The sequence below is a fragment of the Meleagris gallopavo genome, chromosome 1, assembly GCF_000146605.3.
Source record: "Meleagris gallopavo isolate NT-WF06-2002-E0010 breed Aviagen turkey brand Nicholas breeding stock chromosome 1, Turkey_5.1, whole genome shotgun sequence".
Taxonomy (NCBI): domain Eukaryota; kingdom Metazoa; phylum Chordata; class Aves; order Galliformes; family Phasianidae; genus Meleagris; species Meleagris gallopavo.
Genome location: NC_015011.2, coordinates 61,275,522 through 61,298,767, shown reverse-complemented (window position 1 = coordinate 61,298,767; position 23,246 = coordinate 61,275,522). Strand labels below are relative to the sequence as shown.

The 23,246-nt window shown below is 46.9% G+C and overlaps 2 protein-coding genes across 3 annotated transcripts in view; both read right to left on the bottom strand.

The window, feature by feature from the left end:
* LOC100542571 (zinc finger protein OZF-like) overlaps positions 1-23,246 on the bottom strand; it is a 1,148,434-nt gene that overhangs the window by 972,625 nt on the left and 152,563 nt on the right. The gene's annotated exons all lie outside the window — the stretch shown is intronic.
* WNT5B (Wnt family member 5B) lies at positions 6,893-22,960 on the bottom strand. Its single transcript, XM_010714192.3, has 3 exons — positions 22,558-22,960; positions 15,885-16,177; positions 6,893-8,367 (listed from the first exon to the last, which is right to left on the bottom strand). Exons 1-3 carry the CDS (start codon positions 22,943-22,945, stop codon positions 7,909-7,911), a joined length of 1,140 nt encoding a protein of 379 aa, XP_010712494.2. The 5' UTR covers positions 22,946-22,960; the 3' UTR covers positions 6,893-7,908.

Here is a 23,246-nt window from a genome sequence, read left to right as displayed (position 1 = left end):
CCATGGCACGGGCGGTTGGTGGCGGTTGGGGCTGATGGCACCCAGGAAGGGCTGTGCCTGGTGGCGCGTCCTGCCTGCCCGCCCACCCTCAGCCACGGGTAGCGGGAGTTGTCCTGTGGCGCTGCTTCCTACGGGCTTTGTGCGGGCGGTAGTGTCGCCCTTGGCCTCTTAATAGAAGTAAAATCATCTCTGTCAATCCGTGTTTGAAACACTGGCCCCGGATACCTACCACCATAAGATAAATATTCCCCAAAACCTTGCTTACGAAAATACGAATCCCTGTTGTCTCCATTAAAGTATGTTCCGTCTCACACATTTATTAACATCTTCAGGGTTTTGAAGGGAGAAGCGTCGTTGCCACCCATCAAAACGGCCCTACTGCCCGTGTTTACAGTTTCATCAATCAAAATGCATTCTGACAGCACAGCAGAGAGGAGCAGCTGCAGTGCCCCGCTGCCGGCTCCACCCTGCTTGGCAGATGAAGCATTTCCTGCCCTGTGTTTCAGTATTTCATCTGTAAAATGGCGCTAATGAATTTGAGATACTTTTGAGCTCCACTGGCAAAAAATGTGTGGTAAAACGACATGTCATTTTCATCTGTCATTTCCTGTGACTGTAACTTAATGCCGACTCAGCCAATGGAGAGGGAAACTGAGATGGGAGCACTGTTTCATTAAATATTAAATAAACGGGATTAAAGTGGTTTATTCTGGTTCAAGAGCCTTTAAAACAAAACAAAAACAAAACCAAAAAAAAAAAGCAAAGCTGTGCTCTGCCATACTGAGCAAACAACTCATTTGGAAGGACACATTAAAAAAAAACAAACCTGAGTTATTACTTCTTGGGCATTTTTAGGTAATTCCTGGACTTCAGAGCATTAATATACCATATTCATTGCCTTCATTCCTTCTCTGAATGTTTTTGTTCTAACCACAGTCCTGCACTTTGTGAAAGTAGGCAGCTCATTAGTTAACTCTCTTATTGTTCCTGAGCAAGAGAGCAAATTTGCTTGTGGTAAATGAAACTCAGAATAATGACGGTGAATTGCAAAGCGGCTGCCACTCTAAAGCCCTCAGCTGATAGGGGGCTGGCTGAACACTGACGCTGGCTGTGAGTAAAACTGGGCTACAGTCAGTTCCAGCACAGTGCTTGTGACATTCAGTGTGACACTGGCTGTACTCCACATCTGTTTGGTTTGGTTTTGTTGTTGTTGTTTTCCTTGAAAGGCATCATTGTAATGTGTCCGTGCATGGTAATGCCTCATCCTGCTCATCCTGCACTGGTCACGATGCTCCGGCAATCATGCAAAAGACTGACACAACTACATGGCACTCTAGGGACAGTCAAAAGACAAATCATGATTCAGAATAAAACTACCCTAGGGTAAGGAAGAGCCTGTACATTTTTCTTACAGGATATGCCTTATTTCAGCAAGCAAGTAAACTGCTTTATCCCCACTGGCGAAAACAGCTGCTGCCTTCTGTGCTTCCCAGGCTGGCTGCAACCCTGTGACACCAGCGCTATGCAGCGCTAATGGAGACAGGGCCTGGGGGCAGGGGATTGGCGTTACTATTTCCCTGGCCCCCAGTGAACCTTTGCCTGCTCATTCTGTTTGCATTTCCTTACAACAATCTTCCCTATCCCATGCTCATCTCATGCTCTGGCAGCATGCCGAGGGGTGGTGCTCACTGCAGCAGCCAGCATGATGGCTGATGGCAGTGCCATGGGGTCATCAAACCTGGCTCCCTCTGGACATACAGTGTGGAGAGGTAACTGTGGCATTCAGGTGGCCAACCTGATTGTCATGTTTCTCTCTCCTGGGCAATGTGGTCCCTGAGTCACTGCCAAGCCATCGCACGGGCAGCCTGCTGTTTGAACATGACCCAGGTCCAGCCTGCCAGTCTCAACCCCAGTGGGAAGAATAAATACAAAGAACATAGAGGCAGAAATTAATGAGCTCTGGCCCAAACTGTAAACTCCCTCAGTGCAGAAGACACAAGGAGAGAAGCAAGAGTGGCAGAGCAGTGAGGATAAAAGACGGTGGCAGAAGTGATATCTTCCTGTAAAGACAGAACAGCCATAACTATTAATGGGATTCCACAAGAAAATTGTATGATGTCTTAGAAGCTTCCCAGTGCCTTCCTGGCCGCTACTGAGAGCTCCCAACACATACCATCTATTGGTAAGGAAAAATCAAAACGAGGCTCTCTCTTAAGTGTAAAGAACAAATTGCTTTAAAAGGTAAGCCTAGCTTTGGTGTTCTCCTAAAATAGTATGAAATAATAGAAGTAAAGAAAATAACATTTTAGTAAAATCTCTTTCTATATGTGCTATGCAGATGCATTGCCATGGGTGTGCCAGCAGGCAGCCCTGTTCTCTGCCAGTGCACACAACAGAACTGGCACCACTACACCTGGAGGACTTGTATAAACCTTCATGCCTATGGTGCCCAGCAGATGCACAGTCCTGCCTCACTGGTCGTAAGATCCTGGTCTGACTGACTCTAAAACTGCACCTGTGAGGAACTTGTCTCCCATCACATTGCATCACATCAAAGGAGAGCTGCAGGCACCCTCTTGCGCTCCTCCGAGCTGAGGCAACGCTCAGAGATCAGTGCTTAAGCAGGGTGTATTTCTTCCAGGAGCGGTTGTGGTGGAGAGGCATGGCTGCAGAGTGTTACATCTGTTCATGCGGAAATGGAAAGAATGTTATGGCTTTCCCACTTACAAGGAAATGCTGGCTCTTTATAGAGCACAGGTGGCAAAGTCCAAATTAACAAATAGACAGAAAGCATTACGATGGCAAACAAATGAAATAAAACCAAGTAATTTTCTTGGCACATGTCCCCTGTACACTCCGGCCACTTTTCCAGGCTTTTACACGATATCTAGTGGTTAAATACACTGATAGTTTTCTCTGGAAAAGGGAGAAGGACTTCTTTTATCACAAGGTGAGAATCCATGAAGCCTTTCTCCATGTGACTCACTGTGAAGGCATGCAAATTCTGGCTACTCACAGTTAAATTTTCCAGAGTGCACTCACTCAAGTGAAGACCGAGCCCTACTTCTGCTAGCTCTAATAAACTCCTGCCTTGGTTTCCACTTCATGGCTGCTCACCTGTATGAGGAAGAAATAAAGAAACTGCTTTTCTCCCGGCTCAAAGAGGCAGAGCTCCTGAACCTACTGTTTGTTCCCCTGTTCTTTCTTTGAGGAAATGCTATGAGTAGGTCATGACCTTTTGTATCCTAATGCAAAAAATAGATTTCAACTGTCATTTAAACAGAGCAAAGAAAGAAGAGGGAATGGTAACCCTGCAGGAGAGGTCTGACAATGGCTAATTTGACAGGAAGGCACGAGCATGCTGTGATCATTGTATTATACAGTGGGTTTTTATCACTGTTATTCTGGGATTTACAACGGCTGATCATGATTTTTTTGTCCCTGTTCTGGTATGTGTCCTGTTTGCCACAGAGATCTGTTTTGCTTATCTTGAGGCCAGTTATATTTAGACTTCAGAGCTGGCATGCTCATGACATGGCCTAGTCCCAAAGCCACCAGCTATCTGCACTGGAACTGGAGCTGAGACAGACTGCATGCTTGATGATCTGTGCATCCATCAGTCCTTTTGTGTGGGATATAAGTGCCTATGCCACCCAGGCAAGGAGTCGGGGCATGGCTAGGATGCATTTGTGGACCAAAGTTCATACACATCTGGGACCCATAGTTTAGATGTAGCCAAAGTCTAATTTTGAGGAGAAGGGTTCCCTTTGATGGGAGCAATATTTTAATAACACCTGCCCACTGTCTGCTGCACAAGAGGTCTTTCAGAGCATGCCATCCAGTGAACTTTATTTCATAAAGTTTCTTCTAGAAACTACTTCATCTGACTGTAGTTAATGTAGTTAAACAAAAGCTAAATGAAAATGAATGCCCATATAAGCAGCTGGTTCTGGACAACCTTGTGACAGATACTTAAGAAATGCCCTTTAGTTGCTGGAAGGTATTTCTCCTTGAGATGCTTTGCGTATGTGTCAGCTGATGAAAATCCTGCCTGTATTTCTGTAGCCACAGGTGATTAGGAATTGCTCCAACGGTGTAATTCAAACCTACCAGGTTTCTCCCAGGACAGGTCAAGTGAGCCTGAGAGATACCTTTGCATGTTTGATTGTATATGACTGAACAAGATCTGCTTCATTTGTGCATTATCAGGGCTATAAAAATTGGGTCTGTGTAGACAGCATAAGGTAAACTTAAACTACAAGTCAGGTTCCACGTTGCTGTTTCCTGAATTGCGAAAGGCAGCAGTCTCTCAGTTACACTGAGCTCTGGGTAGGCACAAACCTCTTGGAGACAAAAAATAGGAACCTCCAAACAGTGCAAGCAGCTGAGATTCCAGAGGTGTTAAAAGGTTTGTTAAAATTTTCCCACAACCCTGCCATTACCTTTTTTATTGTAATTACTATCAAATTAAAATTTCAGTTTGCTCTGGTGTCAGCTGTTGCTTAGCTTACTTTGCAGCAGAGTGTACTAAAGCCTCATTCATTCACTTTATAACTTATATATTACCAACCAGTTGGAAAATGATGACAGATTAGCATCCTGTTCTGCTCCGTTTAGGAGCTGATGTTCACTGACTTGCAATAACCGCGTGTTTGCATAGTGCCTTTAACTCCAAAATATTTTAGTTTTACATGACTTACGGGTGGTCATTTCTATCAGCCTTGAAGTGCAGTGACTTCAGGGTTGGAATGTGGCAGTCAGTTACCAGCACACGCTATAAAACAGTACATTGTGTGAATATCTTATCCATACGAAACTGCAAACAGAATTTAAGCAGGCAGGTATTTGATTCAGAAACCAGGCTGCTACTCCTAAGCCTTACTCTTACTACAAGATATTCAGTGGCCACAAAAACAAGTTCTGTGTTTCACCTCTGTTTTGTAGAACTGCCTTTCCTCTTCAAGGCTCCTGCTGTGCCTCCAAACCACCACTATGCATCAGAAAAAAGAGGTATTCTGTTTTTTGTTTTATATAGGAGACTGGAGATTACAATGCAAAGAAATGAAGTAACTTGAAGACAACAAAACAGGTCATTGGCAAAGCCCAGAATGAAGCTTAGCTCCCCTTCCCCACATGCCTCTACAACTTTGTGTACCTAACAAGACACAGCTTCAAACCCATCATTTTTGAACTTTCACAGTAAAGAAGCAGTTCTGCTCGTTTACTGTTTTTCTTTGGCTTTGCATCAAACTGAACTTGCCATGCTCTGATTTATTTTATACTTACTGCCACCCTGAGGGGGTTGGTTATCCAATGCGTGGGCGCCACAGAAATTAAGTTTAAGCTAGCGTGCACATTTTTGGATACAAAACTATCAGAAAGATGAGAAGATTGAAACCTAGGTCTTGTAAAAAAAAAAAAAAAAAGGTGAGGGGAGTTCGAGAGAATAGTCACTTCACTCCTATCTCTCTACGGTCCCAGTCCAGTCCAGTAGGAAGTACTGGCTCCAAGCAGGCTGTCCAGAGTTCTGGGAGAAATAGCCAAAATCACTGTTTTTCCATCCAGATAAAATTTGGGGTGGACAAAGGACATACCCAGGGACACCCAGATGAATAGCAGTCCCTAACAATGGCAACTTTTCCACTCCCAAAGTTGTTTACACCCACAAAATTAACTGTGGTGCCAAATGGCAAGGAGAGTTGGGACTCCCTTAACTGTGTGGTCTTTATTGGGGAGGCCAAGTGAAATCATTTGGAATTATTAGACACATTAACAATGCCTGAGGGTGCCGTATACAAATTGCTGACACCTTCAAGGACTGATGCAATGAGGATGGACAAGAACATGAAGCGAGGATGGTGGGAGGAAAGGTCTTTTTAGATGTATCCAAGGTAGAATAAGTTTTATTACTGGGCTAGAAACGTATAGTATCCCAGGAGTGAATAGCTCACACATTTGATCTGATCTTGGGCTCAGTCCAGCTCCCACTGAAGTTTAATGGGAGTTGGATCAGGCCATTGCACTCACATTTTTTCCATGCATGGAAAACTATTTCCGTTACTTTGAATTACAATACCACTGGCTTTGGATTTTATATAATAAAATAAATCTAGGCCACTGTTTATATTCCAAGAAACTGCATTCTGGGATGCCAGCAAATATATTGCCTGTTGGAGTAAAAAAAATAGAATTAAAAACTGGACACATTGGTTTAAAAAAACAACGACTCCTAATTATTAAACATAATTTTTCTTCCTTCTGCTTTTCTGGAGTCCTCAAATATTTGAAATATGAAAGGTACATATAAATTCTTCTCTGGTGGTTGAAATGGTGGAATCTGTAAAAGTGCAATATTTTATAAGAAACAGAGGTTTAATAATAATAAAAAAAACAATCTTCACGACTGCCTCTTTGCTTATTGGCATATTTTGTGCATTTTTTAAATTTACAGTTAGAAACCACCTTGGAATGCCAGTAAGAAAGAGGATGTACATTAGCAAAGCCTTGTATTTTTGGGATTGGCCTCTCCTAATTGTTCTCTGACTGCAGATGAACTCTGCAGATGCCAGGAGGCACAGGAAACGTCTTGTGCTAGAAACAGCAATTGTTCCCTGCTTTATGAATTGGACTCCAAAGCGGTAAGACTGAGTAACGGGCATCAGTGATGGCTTCTGCCCTGGTACAATTTTATTATACTCTTATATACCAATAAAAAGTGCACAAAAGCATTGGAATGGAGAACTTATGCCCATGTTCTGGGAGCAAACTTACCTGCAGGTATTTTATGCTGGGGAAGAGCAAGGCCCCTGGACTCTGAAATACAAAGCAGCAAAATAAAGAGCCCCAAAAAAGAATAAAACAAAACCACACATATACAAAAGCAACAGAGGGATAGAGATTTCATTGAGGGGTGTTTAATATTAAAGAGAAACTATACATCTGGGACGGTGGTGAGGAGGATTCAACAAAGCCGAACAAGGTGACCACCTGCACCCACTCCAAAGAGAAAAGATGGCAGCGACATCAGGAGTGCTTATGCAGTCGTGTGCACAAAATTTCTATCAGAATATGAAATATATCTCCTTTGCAAACGTCTCTGGCAATGGCAACTTCTCTTCTACAATGACAAGTTTCAGCATGGGATTAAAAGGAGTTCTCTCTCTTGTACGCTGACATGTAGACTGAGCTGGACAGCCTTCCCCTGTGTCCTGGCAGCGTGGAGGAGCAAGGTGCTGGCTTCACTTGGACTTCCAGCCACAGGTCTCACTTTTTCTCCTCACAGCAGCATGCAGACCTTCCACTGCCATGCTGTGGGCTTTGCAGCATCCAGTAATGCTTTACACGACTGTGGAGTTTAAGCTGTGTTCTTGTGCATGAGCCTTGGACAACTTTCCCTTTCACATGACAAACCCCTTTAGAGAGATCAAGAATTGGCTCCAAAATCCCCACTGGGTTTAGTGGGGTGGCAGGAGTTGACACTTTCAACAACCAGGACTCTGCCACGCCTGGCTGTAATTTCAGATGTCCAGGAACAATGCAAAACGCAGAGATGCAATGCTGAGATAGCAGGGAGCTCCCACCCTTCTCCTTGCTGCCAATTTGGTTTCTGTCGTGAAATGCTGTGTGTGTGGTGTGGGGGGGGGTGGTGTGTGTGCAAGGGATTCACTCTGTCAGCACCTCTGTGGCCTCTTCGTCCTGCCAGGATCCTCCGAGGGGAGATGCACACACAAACTCCCCGGCAGAAGGGGTGGGATGGCAAAGCAGCCGGCTTGACGGGGGAAATCTCAAAACCAAAATGTCTCTTAAATAAGCTTCTTTAATTATTATCATCATCTGTTTATTTATACAAATATAAAATATATTTATATAGATTTATATAATATAGATTTGTTGCTTTGGTGGCTCTTTTCATTTACAGACGTACTGGTCAACGATCTCTGTGCACTTTTTACACTTGACGTAACAGCACCAATGGAACTTGCAGTGGCAACGCTCCACCTGAACGCTCTTGAATTGGTCGTAGCCCCGTCCGCAGCACATCAGCTCGCACCCATCCATGCCCTCTGAGGTCTTGTTGCACAGGCGGCCCTGCGTGCCCAGCGAGCCGGTGGTCTCATTACGCAGGCAATAGTCCGGGCTGGGGTCGACGTAGACCAGGTCCTCCTGCGTGGGCATGTTGAAGCGGTTGTTCACAAGCTCCAGCTTGCCTTTGCGACTGATCCGCATGGCGGCCGCGCTGTCGTACTTCTCCTTCAACAGGTCGCCCACCTTGCGGAAGTCTGCCAGCTGCAGCCAGCATGTCTTGAGGCTGCAGGAGCCCGACACGCCGTGGCACTTGCAGGCCACATCCGCCAGCTTGTACACGGCCTGTGGGAAAAGGAGCATGGTCAGCAACGAAGCATTCTCACCAACCCAGCAGCTGGCATTTGATACAGTGGATCCACAATCATATTTTCGTAACAGCTTTGATTATATCCCTCTTTTCTGCTGTTTCATCCTTCAGAATAGATAAAAATCTCTTCTTCCAGCTACAATCCGGTTCCCTAAACATTTCTGGTCACACTGCTAACCATGGCTTCCCTCACCCCACCTTCTTTTCCTCCGGCAGACTGCTGACTTGAGGGCATGGTCAGGAACAAAAAAGACCATAGGGAAGAGCCCTATCCTTGTGCTTCTGGAAATTCCCCATGCCCCATGGACCACCCTACTGCATATTTTTCCCTTCACAGTTGATACAAGGGAACACCTGGAAACCTGTTCATTTCCTGCCAACTAAAACAGGAACTGATGCTATCGCTCTAGGAATAGATCTGCGTCCTTTTGGAATAAATCTACGAACCCATGCCTTTCCCTTCTTTCTCTGCTGAGGATCTCGTTCTCTGCGGTCTCCAGAGGGATCCTTGTTTTTCAGAGAACAAGGAGCAGAGGTGGTAGCCACGGTGCGGAACTGACAGAGCCCTCCACATCTCTTCGATGCATTACCAGTCTCCCAAGAACAGCAAGCCCGAGCTGCAAATTTGCGCCATCTCGTGTTCATATACTCCACTGCACTAAAATCACTGGTGCAAAGTAGAAGGACATATGCTTCAAAAAGCAAACACGCTTTTTGGTATTGTCTTCTCTGAGGTACTTTAAGCTCCATCTTCAAAAGTCTAAGAGATGCTCAAGATGCATCACGTCCCTGAAAATGCAGCACCTTGTACTGCAAGGAAGGACACCAGAATTAACAAATGGTCTTGAGAATTTATGCCAATGAGTGTAAAACCCTCAGTAGAGCAAGTATGTGATGTAAAGGAAAACAGCCTTCACTCTCCTTCTCCCTGCACTAGCTGGGAGGAGAGAGAGAAATTTAAAAACATTTTAGAATAACACAGCTCAAAACCAATGAAAAAAAAAAAAAACCCTCATGTGCAGGTCAGTTTTGTTCTTTCCATTAATTTCAGATGCAGGTACCAAACTGCTGGCTATGTGAGACCCTGTCAGCACTAACAGGAACTCGGAGTTTACAAAGTAAAGAGCTGGCATCCGCATTCAGTCAGAGCTACCAAGTGTTCAGCATTTGACTTCCAGAGCTCTTTACGCTTTACATACGAGGCTGACATCTGCTCTCTCCTGGCCACCTTGCCTCTTGCACATTTGCAGGGCATTGCCTCTGCCAAATCCCACATGCCAAACAGCTATTTGGCATTGGCTGCAGAATTACCACCAGCTGCAACTGGGGTGGGGAGATCAAGGAATGAGAGAAAAAATAGGATGTTTTGAAGAAGTTGGCGATACATCTTCTAGCCAGGCTTTTTGCTGAAAAAAGCAGCCAAAGGCTGAGGTTCCTTTCCTGCCTCACTCATGGACAAAGAAGAAAGTTTCTCAGCTCTCCACATTTGCTTGCCAAGAAACAAGCGATTAAGGCGATCCTGCAAACAAAGCCTTCTGCATATGACTATACTGCGGACTAGCAGGGAGAGGTCAGAGTTCTCCTAAAGCAACTGGTGGCTCCTGCTCTAACAAACACCTAGTGCTTCTCATAGCTAGCAAAGATGCAGTTGGGCTTAATGGCTAAATCACACGGAAGCCAACCCAGTTCCCAAGAAAGTCAATGGACTGAGTCCTGAAAACAGAGGAGCTTTAGTTCTGCTCCTTGGAGCTCAATTTGTGGAGGCAATCATTTGCAGTGCAGAGTAACAGCTACAGGCCGGGAGCTAAGTGGTTATCTTGGATTGAAGGGTAGATGTGGAGGACCAACCACACCGCTACTTAAGGACTCCTGCTGCACAACAACCAGACAGAGCTACAGCTGAATTTCCCGAGCCCCAGACACTTACTATATCCTCACTACATTGCCAGTCTGCTCATTATGAGCTTTAGTTCGCACTTTTTGGTTATGGTTCCGTCAAATCCCAGGCCACTCATGCCTCCTTTGCCCTTGCATATGTTTTTATAAAGTATTATGATTCTTCCTAATCCTAGGCTTTGTTCCTTTAGAAAAACACTGCAACCCGATCTCTCTCAGCTAATGTCATGGGGCTGAGTTCACTCCGACTTGGCTATAAGCAACTGATGCTCAAAACATCTGGCCCGTGTGGGTGACGGCCATGCGGGGGAACGCGAGTGCTACCAGCTACCACAGGTAAGCATGGCGCCACTCAGCCCCCACCATCAACATCCCTCTGAGGTAACCCCAGCTTCAGCCTCTAACTGGCTCTCCCCTCTCCCCTTGGCTGCCTGGATGGGGAGAACGCAGAGGAAATTGGAGGGCTCCTCTCTGACTGGGCGAGGGTCAAGGTAAAGAATAACAGACCCCACGTGTACTTCTGAAAGGGTCTGATTGATGGCCGCACCACTTAAGCAGGTTGAAAATGTGTCTAATGGAAAGGCTTAAAGCCCTCTCCCATAAGCCCAAGTTCTCTTCCAATTCTTTTCTTGAAAGAATGGGAACAGGAAGAGAATTAATGGGGAATTCCTATGTGGTCAATTAGCTAGACCCCCTTCCAGGCTCTGCTGGCATTGGCTTGAGTGACTGATGACTGAGGCCTGCCATATGCTGACTGGGTAAATAGTATGGATGGACTGACTGCCACAGCCTGCCAGACTAGGGTGACAGATAAGGAATGGGAGAAAGAAGAGAGGCTAATGGAGACCAACTGGAAAAAAGAGACAGATGGAAGGAAAGAGCATATTGAGATAACAGCCAAAGACAAACAAACAAGGGCAATAAACCCAGGAGCACTACCACACGGACTGCGACGTGGAGTGAAGGGGTGATGGGGTCAGAAGTGCCTGAAAGATAAAAGGACTCGGCTTCCTTCCCAGCCCTCTCAGCTCCTCATGAGAAGTGCTGAGAGCAGGGATGATCCTCTCCCCTGCCCTCAGAGCTTCATGGGGTTCAAGAGAACTGTCTCACCTAAAGGAAACTGAGCAGGAACACCTGCAAAAACCTGCCTAGAGATCAGAAACATCATCCACTCAAACACAGGCTGGGAAGTGGGAGCAAGGCTGCACAAGGGATGGCAGCTGGTAGTCACTTAGCAGTGCTCACTGCCACATTCCCTTCCAGTACTCCTTTTACTGCAGCAGCAATTTCAAGAATATGGACTTACATATGCACCTTCTTCTTTGCAAAACCAGAATCTCAGAAGTGAAAACATTCAGGAATGTAGGACAAGCTGGGACCTCCTCGGTTATTAAGTACAATCTCTTGCTATTGTAGGCACTACTTCAAGTAATGCTTTTCTTAAATGTATTGAGTGCCCTTTTTAAAGCAATTAGGTTTGCAGGCACCATTATTCTGATCACTATTCCAATGATAAAGTATCTTTTTCTAATTTCCAGTCTAAGCGTATTCACTTTATGCCCATTTGCTCTTGTGCCAAATTGGCCTTTTGCTTAAAAAGTACTTTTCCTTTGCTATTATTTCTCCCACTAACATAGACATCAGTCATATCCTCTCTCAGCTTTCACTTTGCTAGGCTAAACATGGCAAGCTGTTCTAGCCTGCTTTCTTAAGAAAAGATTCTTATCCCACGGGTCAAGCACAACAACCCTTCTCTAGTCTGGGGTCATTTTACTTGGGAATATGAGAGCATACAATATTTTGGGGCCTTACAAGAGCTTAATACAATAGCATTACTATTCCCCCATGTTTTACAGAAAGACTTTCCTTCTTATGTTGCAGGGTACTTGCCACCTTAGGAGACACACTGCATCTGCTGTCACCTACAGCTGACAGCCACACACAACGCCTTTCTAGTTTTCCAATGAGAAAAAATGTTTTTCATAGACCTTGAAATGATTGTTTTAATGTAGTTTTGTTCTCTGTATTCATAATATCTGCCACCTCTGCATAATCAGCACATTTCATCATCCCACTCCTACACTCTTGTGCCAAGGCTAAGAAGCAAAAAATACTAAGCGTTGGTCTTGAGGCAAGTCCTTGAAGAGCTCTGCTAATTAAACTTTGCTGAGATCAATATGCATCTTTTCACACAACTTACTGACATCTTGTCTTGAACCAGTTTCTTATCCATCTTACAGTCACAGTATCCCTTATCTTTTCCAATCTAACCAACTGTTTTCATGTGGGAAATATATGAATTATCTCACTGAAGTTCAGCTAAGTCATTTAGCTGTCATTTATCTACTCCATTTATTTTGTCTTCCAGTAAATCAATGATGTTCTAAATAACTGCATGATCAATCTTCAAGAAATTCGAGATGTCCTCCTGTAAACACTACCAAGGTCACTCTGCCCGTGCTACCAGGTGCCAGCTCTTTCAGAATGCCAGGACACTAAAAGGACTCTCCCTGTGTCTTGAGGGCTTTAAGCTTCCCAATTTTTGCTTCCACTTTGGTGGTGATCATTTCCAGTTCCCTTTGCTGCCATGTCAACATGTTAACATTTCCAAGAGCTGTGAGGAAAGGCTGTCTTGTACTGGCCAGACAGCCACAGAATTCGTAGCAAAGTCACTTCAGATTTGTCTCAGGCTAGATCAACTCATATTCATCTCCTTTCCCGACCCCAGCATCTCCATTCCTCACTACCCTCAAACCTTCATCTATCCAATCCACTCCAACACCCTTGTGCCATTTACTCTAAAGCCCTCCATTCTCCCAGCCCTTTGCTGCCACTGCTCGACTCCTGTCTGAATCACAGAATTATAGGGGTTGGATGTGACCTCTGGAGATCATCCAGTCCATTCAATCCAATCCCCAAAGCCTCTCTGTCAGCAGCTCCCTGCACGATCCCACCCATTCCAGGTCTGCTGGCACCAAACATCAGTTTGCACTTGCTGTTCAGCTCCTCTTCCCCTACCTATCTGAGAAGAAGAGCTTTCTCCTGCCTTTCTCACTTCCACAGGCTGCCAGCAGCATCGCCACTGCCTGTCCCTAAGGCATTCTGCCTGGCTGTTCCTAGAAAGCACAATCTCAGGAGGATTTACAATTCTACATTGCGAGCACTGACTCCTCTACGCAGAAGTGCTGAGGACAGAAAAAGACCTTTCTGTTGAACAGCAGACATATGGTAGCCCTTCCCACGAGCAATGCCTTGTTCTGACTTGAAGCTCCAGGTAAAGCACTCACCTACTTTGGGGAGCAAAAGTATTCTATCTTTAAACTCAGCCCCACCCTCACTGAACAGCAGCTCCTTTCTTCCAATCTTTTTCAATTACTAAGTTAAAAAAAAAAACTTTTAGCTGTTTCTGTTACTATCCTTTGCAAGGTCTGACTCAGCTTGATTTTTCACTGTTCTCACTTCATCTTTACACTTCTTGACCTCTCAGACAGAGGTTTTTTGTTATTTATTTGCTATCAGTTCTTTTTTTCCATTCTTCGTAGGCTCTCGGTCTATTCCTAACAGCTTCTTTCTGGTAGTTATTCATTCAGTGAGGTCTGGATATTCTTCCTACAAGCTTTTTCCTCTTGCTTGGCATGCAGAACTGTAATGGCTTTAGCATCTTTGACTTGAAAAAGTTCCAGACCTCCTCCACATCAAGTTCCTCGGCTGAGTTTACTAACTGGCTCCCTTACTTTATCAGTTTGTTCTTTGAAATCCACAAGCTTAATTACACACCGGTTTATACTTTCATTCAATTTAATCTAAACGACTTGTGTTCACCTAATCTAAGGTTATTTTCTGTGGCCATCTGTTCTACAGAGTCTACCAGAAACAACCTTGAAATAACACTGTCTTTTGCTGGGCTCTCAGGAAAGCTTTTGTCCAAGTCCTGAGCTAACTGGAGACAAAGAAAATGTCTCGAGGGTCTTGTCTGCAGAAGTACAAGCACTGCAGCACTCCAAGCACAGTTCAAACAACTTACTGCACTTGTAGTAAAGGCAGCACAGAACTGGTTTTATTTGTATCTCTAAGGAAGACACGGCTTTCTCCATCAAAAACCATGCCATCATTTGAAATCACAACTCAGTTTCTACCACATACAACAGCAATAGTAAGCTGTGGTGATGTTTTCACCACGCTGCAAAGCATCTTCTAACTTGATCTTCCAATTCAGATGTTACTGAAGTTCAGCCATCCCTCGATCTGTTGACCATTTCCTATCCCTGGTTCTCTCAAGACAACAGGAGAAGCTGTTAAAAAGGCTGGTAACACACTCCCTGTTATACAAAGGACATTTATTTGTAGTTATCCAAATTCGTGACTCCAGACATACAAGATGTTCAAAGTATGTAATGCCACTTTTACATTACTACTCCACAAGAGATGACTGTCCTTTCTAAGTAAATGCAGATTCTCCGCCCTCCCAAGCAAAATAAAAGAACAGAAAATTTAAAGCAAAACAACTCAAACAAAAACCCAGTGAGTTCCAGAGCTCTCAAGTTTGTTCTTTTCTGCCTTCTGCAAATTAAGCAAATGCACATACACTGGAAGCATTAAAAGGGGACAACTTCACCTACATTTATGGCATCAGTCAGACCAACACCAGAACTTGGCACATAGTTTTGGTATGTGAGTTTTAAAGGATACAGGACAACTGGAAAGGGTACACTAAAGTGATGTGGAATCAATCTGACGACTGATGAAAACATCTGCAAGTGAGACAGACACAAGTTCTCAACCAAGTTTGTGAAAAAAATAAAGAGAGTGGTGAATAAACCACAGCAGACAAATAATGCTAGGGAGAAGAAATTCTGATTGGTAAAGAGTTTTTCAATCTGGCTGGTGAAAGTCAGCGGAAGAACTGATTGGAAGCTCACAGCAGATAAATTCAAATGATAATGAGGCGCAGTGTCAAAGGAGTGAGGATGATTAATGACAGCAGCACACTATGAAGAAGGTGATGGATTCTCCATCTTTAGAGGTCTGCAGAGCAAACGCATCCATCTTCTCAGAAAATGCCTGCTGCCTTGGTGCAAATCATTTATTTTGCCCAATGCTGAGGTAACTGAGCGAGGTGTAAGTTTCAGAGACAGCCAGGCAGCCTGATTCTACGTTTGCTTCTGGCCTTACATTCCCAAAAATCTGAATGATGGCAGATTTCTCCACACATCAGCAGGCCATTCTCTTCACCATCACTCTGCCCTTTTGGCAGCTCTGGGAAGCACATTTCTGAGACATAAACTAGAAAAGAGGGCCATGAGAGCATCTAGTTTGTTTGGCAAGGGCTTACATGCCTGCACATACGTGCCACCTAGCATCTCAGCAGGCCCCCAAAATTACAGCCTTTAGAAAAACAGTGGAAGTCAGTCACTAAAACTGGAATATTGTATTGTCAATATTACTTCTGCTATAAAAATGCAGAAAATGGGACCACACACCATTTCAGAGGAGTTATAGGGGCATCACTGGACCATCCCTCACCAAATAATGTGGTACCCCGCTATCTCACAACCTCTGAATCTCACCAGGTGGGAAGGGTCAGTGTTCATCTTACCCTGCGCCCAGCCTCGTTGTTCTGCAGGTTCATCAGCATGCGAGCCTGCTCCTCGGAGCCTCTCACGTAGTTCTTCTCCCTCTCCTTAGCATCCACAAACTCCTTGGCAAAACGGTACCCGTACTCCACGTTATCCCCGCAGCCGCCCCACAGCCAGTCTCGGGGCAAGTCCTTGGGCCGGGCCGTGCGGCTGCAGCCACAGCTGGACAGCTCTCCTTCGCGGCAGGCACGGCTGATGGCGTTCACCACCCCGGCAGCACTGACGGCATAGGTGAAAGCGGTCTCTCGGCTACCTGCAAGGGAATGCGAGAAGCAAATTAATGACAGACGAAGCTCTTTTAGCAAACGGTGTACAAAATTAACTGTTTGACCTTCACCAACCTGCTCTGGTGAAGGGAGAACTACCCTAACACAGGCTGGCATCCCTTTTGTGTTTTCTTTCCACAATAACAGCTCTAGGCGATTGCCTGCCCGGTGCTGGCAGTTTCTGCGTGACCAGGAGCAAAACCAAACCTGATTCTGACATGCACCAAGAAAGGAACCGAGATTCCTGATACAGCCTGGAAGAATGTGTCTGTCATGACTCTGTAGTGCCATTCCACAGGGACTATTATTTTTATTACTCTTATGTTTGCCCAGTTAAGAGCTCTGGAAATGCAAAGTCTTGCCCAAAAGAAACAGTAACACCACAGGCAGGGGCTGCTCAGCCTTCTTTCCCTCTCTATTTCAAGTCAACCCTTCGAATCAGAGAATCATAAGTTGGAAGGGACCCTTAAAGGCCATCTGGTCCAACCCCCCTGCAGTGAACAGGGACACCCACAGGTAGGTCAGGTTGCTCAGAGCCCAGTCCAGCCTGACCTTGGGTGTCTCCAGGGATGGGGCATCCACCACCTCTCTGGGCAACCTGCTGCAGTGCTTCATCACCCTTACTGTAATATACTTCTTCCTTATATCCAATCTAAATCTTCCCTCTTTTAGTTTGAAACCATTTCCCCTCATCCTGTCAGAAAAGACTCTTTAGCAGAATCTATCCTTTTTTCTTATAGACCCCTTTAGATATAGAAAGGCCACTCTCAGGTCACCTCGCTGCCTTCTGTTCTCCATGCTGAACAGTCCCAGCTCTCTCAGCCTGTCCTTGGAAGGGAGCTGTTCCATCCCTGGGATCATTTCTATGGCCCTTGTCTGGATGCTCTGATTTTAACCTAGAGGAACCAGGTTATTTATTTGCTGAAAGTACAGCTGCTGCCACCGAATCTGCAAAAAGCCATTGAGAACAACCAGTGAGGTTGGGGCTGTGCAAGTAGAGCACTTCATATCGCCAGATACCAGTCTAGGAGTGCTTCACTTCAACTGGGACAAGTATAATTAAGGTGCACATCCAGTTTCATATTGGCTAAATACGGTCGGCTGAGACTTGATTCAAAATAAACTGTAGGAAACAATTTTTCCACTCAAAGGCAGAAGCTCTCCCAACACTTACAGAACCGCAGTGCTGGAAGAAGTCAGACTTTCCCAAGCAGATAATTGAAAAGATTTAGAGTAGCCCGGAGAGGTGGTGGATGCCCCATCCCTGGACATACCCAAGGTCAGGCTGAACAGGGCTCTGAGCAACCTGATCTAGCTGTAGATGTCCCTGTTCACTGCAGAGGAGTTGGAACAGATTGCCTTTAAAGGTCCCTTTCAACAATGATTCTATGATTATATGACTTTCTGCTTGCACACACATGAGACAGCTCTGTTCAGGATGCATCCTAGCAGCTGCTGCGTATCTCCTGCTCTCTGCTACTGGCACAGGTTCACTGCAGCCAGAGCCAGGCACCAGCACAGCCACAACACTGTAGCATGGGCCAAATGCTGTGAATTGCCATGGCTCTGCAAGGAGCGGGGGGGAAAGCCACAACTGCACTATCACCATACACTGTAATAAATACCTAAACCAAACCTCCAGAGTTCCTATATGCGTCACCATGCTGCCAGGTGATAAAGAGTACAACTGCCAAAGCTTCATGGAATAAGCAATCTGATGCTGGTGGGCCGCAAACAGAGAATCCCACCAAGAGCTGACCCTCAGACGCTGCCCAATAAATCAGGATGCTCCCACAGGGCAGGTGCCCCAGGAGCAGTTTGTCACCATGCTCAGTGCCAGCTCCCTCAGCAGGACCCAGCCCAAGCCTTTGGTATGCTCTTGTTCCAATTTGCATGTGCCAACACTCTGCAATTAATAGCGGCTTATCACCAGCTTAGTGATAATGATCCAAGACAAAGGCAAGGCTGTGAATGGCACCCACCTTGCAGAGGGACTTGGGATTCTTGTTTTTTTTTTCCTTAAACGAGAATCGTACACTAAGGGAGTGATAAAATGCTGCAGGACACAGCATGCAAGGGAGTCATAAGGAAGAGGATTATGCCCCCAAAACCTTCCCAGACCAAGAGGCAAAGAGGAGAGTCAAGATAATTCAGCTGACACCAGCCCATAGGGCAGTTCTGGTCCTTTTGCAGTGACTAGTCCAGCTTTTTAAATGGCATGGCTAGTTCTAAGGTAATGGTCCACTCTGCAGCTTTACCACTGTGCCCACGTGGTGGGAGCCACACTCCTGGTACCTGGAGAGATGGAAATACACACAGGGACAGGACCTCCTGGGGCTGCGGCTTGCTCAGCAGTGGCTGCATGACTCCAGGTGCTTAGGATCCCTAACCCTGGCTGCGATTCCTGTGCTGTGGCAGGCTGGCTTTGCACTTTCACTGTCCCTGTTTAAGCACCCAATGTTTCAGATGGAGCAGCACTCAACTCGTGTGCAGTTCCCACATCTGCACAAGGAGCTCAGGATGGTGCAGTTCCTGGATCTGCACAAGTTTGGGATGGTGATGGCAGAGTCTGCAACAAGCAGAAGTAGTTTTTCTTCCGGGCTGTACATGATGCAGAACAAACCATGGTGCTCAGCTGATCCAGCTTTGGTTTGGGAGGCAGAATCCGACTTGTGCATGAAACCCTTTGCTAACAGAAAGCAAATTGGTAGCCAGTAGTTGTGGGCTTACACATCCTTTGGTTGGTCTCCTATTTCTGCTCTTCTAACTTGCTTCCAGCCTTGAAAAAGCATTAGGATGTCAGCCCATCTTCTCAGAACCTACCTTAGTCCACACTACTACAGCATCACCTCAGTGCTGGCTTCTTCCCTGAACCTGTGTCCTGCAGGTAGGTGCCTGCCACTCTGCTCCTGACAGTCCGGGGCTGTGTGGGCTCTGCCAACCCCTGTGCCTGCTGGGCATCAGGCCTCCAGGAGATGAAAGAGGGAAACAGGAAAACCGACCCCAGCCAGGAGAATGAAGTAAAAGAGAAGGAAGTGTGTTGCTCTAGCTTTTTCTAATGGAAAAGCTGTAGCTTCAAAAGACTAAAGGGGAAAAAAAAGCATTTCCCTGAAGTGTTCCTGTCTCCGGGAAAAGTATTTCTCTTTGTTCTTGTCTTTTTATGACTCCTTTTCTCCTTTTTGCATTTGAAAAGGCAGAAGAGATAAGATCTATGGCTCCAAAGAGGACGGACCATCCTGGAAGCCCCCCTCACCCACTGCAGATTGCTCTGCGGGAGATGACAGGCTGTGTATTCCCTCCTCCTCCGGGGACATGCCAATATGAACTTCTTGGGTGCTCTGCCCTCTTCTACATAAACGTAGAAATAAGGAATGTAATATAAGGTATGCATATAATGCATATAATGTATGTATATGTAATGCATATAATGTATGAATACACACATATGCCATCTAAAATCTGTCTTGACAGGACAAGAAGCATCTTCAGAAGGATGATGAATTTTGAACGTCAGCAAAATTTTGTTGTTGAATGAGCCAGGAATTACATTCGAAAGCTAAGGGTGATTCTCAACGATAACACAAACACTAGGAAGAATCAACATTAAAATGCTGCTGACTTCAGTGCTACAGATTCCCCTGCACATCCCTGTCTTGCTGGGCTGCGCTGCCTTGCTAGCACATTTGCTAGCACACACAGAATGAAGGCATAGTGACTGAACACAGACCAAGCGGCTCTCCCATTCCTGCGCTGAGCCAAGCGCTGCGAGGTGGGAAGCAAACCAACCTTCCAGGTTACTGAGTGAACGCTCTCCTGAATTTCTCCCAGTCTTTGGGCTTGGCCAGGATAGGTTCTCCTCCCCTCAATAATCTAAGGCAGCTCAGGAAGTCACGTAGCATATGCCATGCCTGCAGCGGTGGGTGGGCAGCCACGGGTTGCTGGCACACCGCACACCTTCTGGGCCCTCCTTATCTCCTTCCCCCTCTCCACATCTCCCTGGCATGCCTCTGCAGATATTCCAGTCTCCGGCCCCTTCTCATTCCATTGGCACCACGTGCAGGGATAGGGCTGTGGTCCAGGATTGGGTTTGGGGGCTGAGAACAGGAGACAGGCACACAGCATGAACCCGGGGAAGAATGGCTTTATAGCTGACATGAGCTGTGAGATTAAGGGGTTTGTTTTCTTATCCTAGCATCTCACTATGAAGTCAGCAGAAGTAAAATCAGAAGGTAGAGCCAAGAGGGAGGAGGAGAGGCAGCATCGCCCTCCACAGCAACTACTGCACACATGGACATCAGTAGTGACTCTTCAGAAACCCTCCAGGCTGCCTCTGGTGTCCACCTCCTTGTTTTGGAGAACTAACACCCCTGCCTGAAAGCACTCCCTCAGAGCAGGGATCTAAAGGATCTAAGAGCTCTCTGCTCTTAAATGAGACTTAAATGGTGGGCAGCCACAGGCCATTGCCTCATAGACACCAGCAGGTCCCTCCCAGAGATTCCCCAGCACAAACCAAACAGCAGCGGGACCACTGGACACAACCAGTGCATCCCTACACCACCTCTGTCCTGTCGAACCCTGAAACTACTCCCGCTTTAAGCTAAAAGCATCAAATTCATTTAAAAGGATGTCACAGAATCACAGAATCATTAAGGTTGGAAAAGACTTCTAAGATCACCCAGTTCAGCCATCAGCCCATCCCTACCGTGCCTATTAATCACGTCCCACAGTGCCACTTCTGCAACAGATCTTGAACACCTCCAGGAGCAGTGACTCCATCACCTCTCTGGTCAGCCTGTGCCAATGCCTCACCACTTTTTCTGAGAAGTTTTTCCAGCCTGAACCTCCCCTGATGCAACTTGAGGTCATTATCTCTCAATATGCTGCTGTTACCTGGGAAAAGAGGCCAACCCCCACCCTCACTAAAACCTTTCAGAGGTATCACTCATCTCCCAACACCCATCTCTTCCCCTCCTCCCATGTGCCTATTGATCTTTCCTGACTGCTATCCTTCACCTCCCATCTCCTTCAGTTCACGTTACTTTTTTTCCAGGTTTTGAGCATCCCTGGATCAGCCTGGGGCTGCAGGAAGGTGCTGGAGAAGAGGGCTCTTTCCATACATCCTTGTAGGGTCACTGGGATCTTTCTGGGAATCTGCATGTTTCCTAATTCTTTGGGACATTAAATTACACAAGAGGGAGGGACACCGTACAAGTATTTGCCATCCATTCCCTTTGGCTGAGTTGCAGTTTTTATACCCTGAAGCACGAGCCCTACTGACAACCTGGGATTGAGCACTGCCTCATCTGGCCACCACCCTTGCTATCAAACAGTGAGAGATCAAGGATGCACAGATGCCTTGGATGTGTGTCAGCAGCTGAAAGTATGTGTCAGGAAACGGCGTTTCCCAAGGGCGCATCCCAGGGAAGAGGGGATTTGTTGGGGTGTGAGCAGGACAGATGGGCAGAAAGGCTGAGCTGGGAATGGCTCTGATGGGCTGGGTTAGGGACTGACATGCAGGAAAATCCCTGAAATTCTCCAGAGAGACATGTAAGAATTTCAGGACTGAATGGAAGCGATCACCCCAGCGCCCTACTGCCTTGACATTAAAGCTCTGAAGCTTTCTGAGTGAGCCTAAGAGGCATTAAGAGATGCTGGGGGCAGCCGAGGCTGCAGGAAACGGCTCTCCATCCCTTATTAAGTGCTCTCCCTGACCCTAGAGCTGAAAAGTAGCGCTGGCCCTGGATTCTTCAGCGTCAGCTGCGCGGGTGGGACACAGAACCCCTCCTCACAGGGGCTTGAGTATGTGTATGTGTGTGTGTGAGTGTGTGTGAGCGGCTGTTTTAACACCTTTTCTTTATTGTCCTGGCTGTCGGACACATCAAACCCAGCCCGGATTTCTCAGTTTCTTGCCATCAAATGATTGCATTTCAAAAGAAGCCGGGACAATGCAGGCAGGTCACACCTCAATTCAAGTGCAGCGATGGCCTGCCAATGTGCCCCGCACAGCCAGCAGGGGCAGGAATTATAAAAATCCCTTCGGTTTACACAGAGAACAGGGAGGAGGGAGCCGATCCCAAGGGGGGGAGCCCGTATTTCCCGCATCTCAGGGCCACGCTCCCTGTCCAAGGGCACTCCAGATACTGGGAATGATAATGTAGGTCCACCGTTCCCAGCTCCGGCTTCTCTCCCCACCTCCAAACCAGCACATAAACAAAAGCAGCCCATGTCCCGCCTCTCTGGCTCCAGCGGTGGCTCAGTGTGGGCAGCACCTGCGCACCAGTGAATGGACAAGCTAAGGGCAGCGTTAGGAGCGGTTCTAACGGGGCGCACGCTTCCACGCATGTATTTAAAGGAACGCTGCTCCTACCTATTTTCATGACCCGACCGAAGACGGAGGTGTTGTCCACCGTGCTGCAGTTCCACCTGCGCTGCCGGAACTGGTATTGGCACTCCTTGATGGCACTGCGGGCCCCCTCGCCGATGAACACCATGTGCTCCTGGTAGAGCTGGCACAGTTTGCGCTGTCCCGGGGACAGCCCCGGCAGCTGGCTGCACACGGGCTGCGCGCCGATGATGTACATCTCCGGCCTCTGGATGGGGTTCATGGCCAACGACCTGCACGGAGAAACGTCCCACGGAGGTTGCGGTCCCACAAGCGCTGCCAGTCCCAAGGGCTGAATGCGCTTTTCGCTTTCCCCTCCCCGCGCTGCCAGATGTGAGCCCTTCCCAGGACTCGAGCGGGAGGAAGCCGGCATGGAGAGGGGGTACAGAGCTCGGCACTTTCTCTGCGGGAGCGGAACGGGAGCCGCTTCGCACGGAGAGCCGACAGCGGTGCCCTCGGGCTGCGCCCGCTGTTCCGGGAAAGGGGCTCCTTTGGCAGCGGACGGGAGACCTCACCCACCCTCTTCCCCATCACTCCCTCACGCAAAGCCCGACCCCGCACCGAAGCCCCCCGGGACGCCGGCATCCCACCTCCCCAAAACCTTTGCGGGAGCTTTACGGGCAGGCAGAGAGAGCAGCCCGCGATGCGGCACTTCGCCGCCGCCGCTGCGCTCC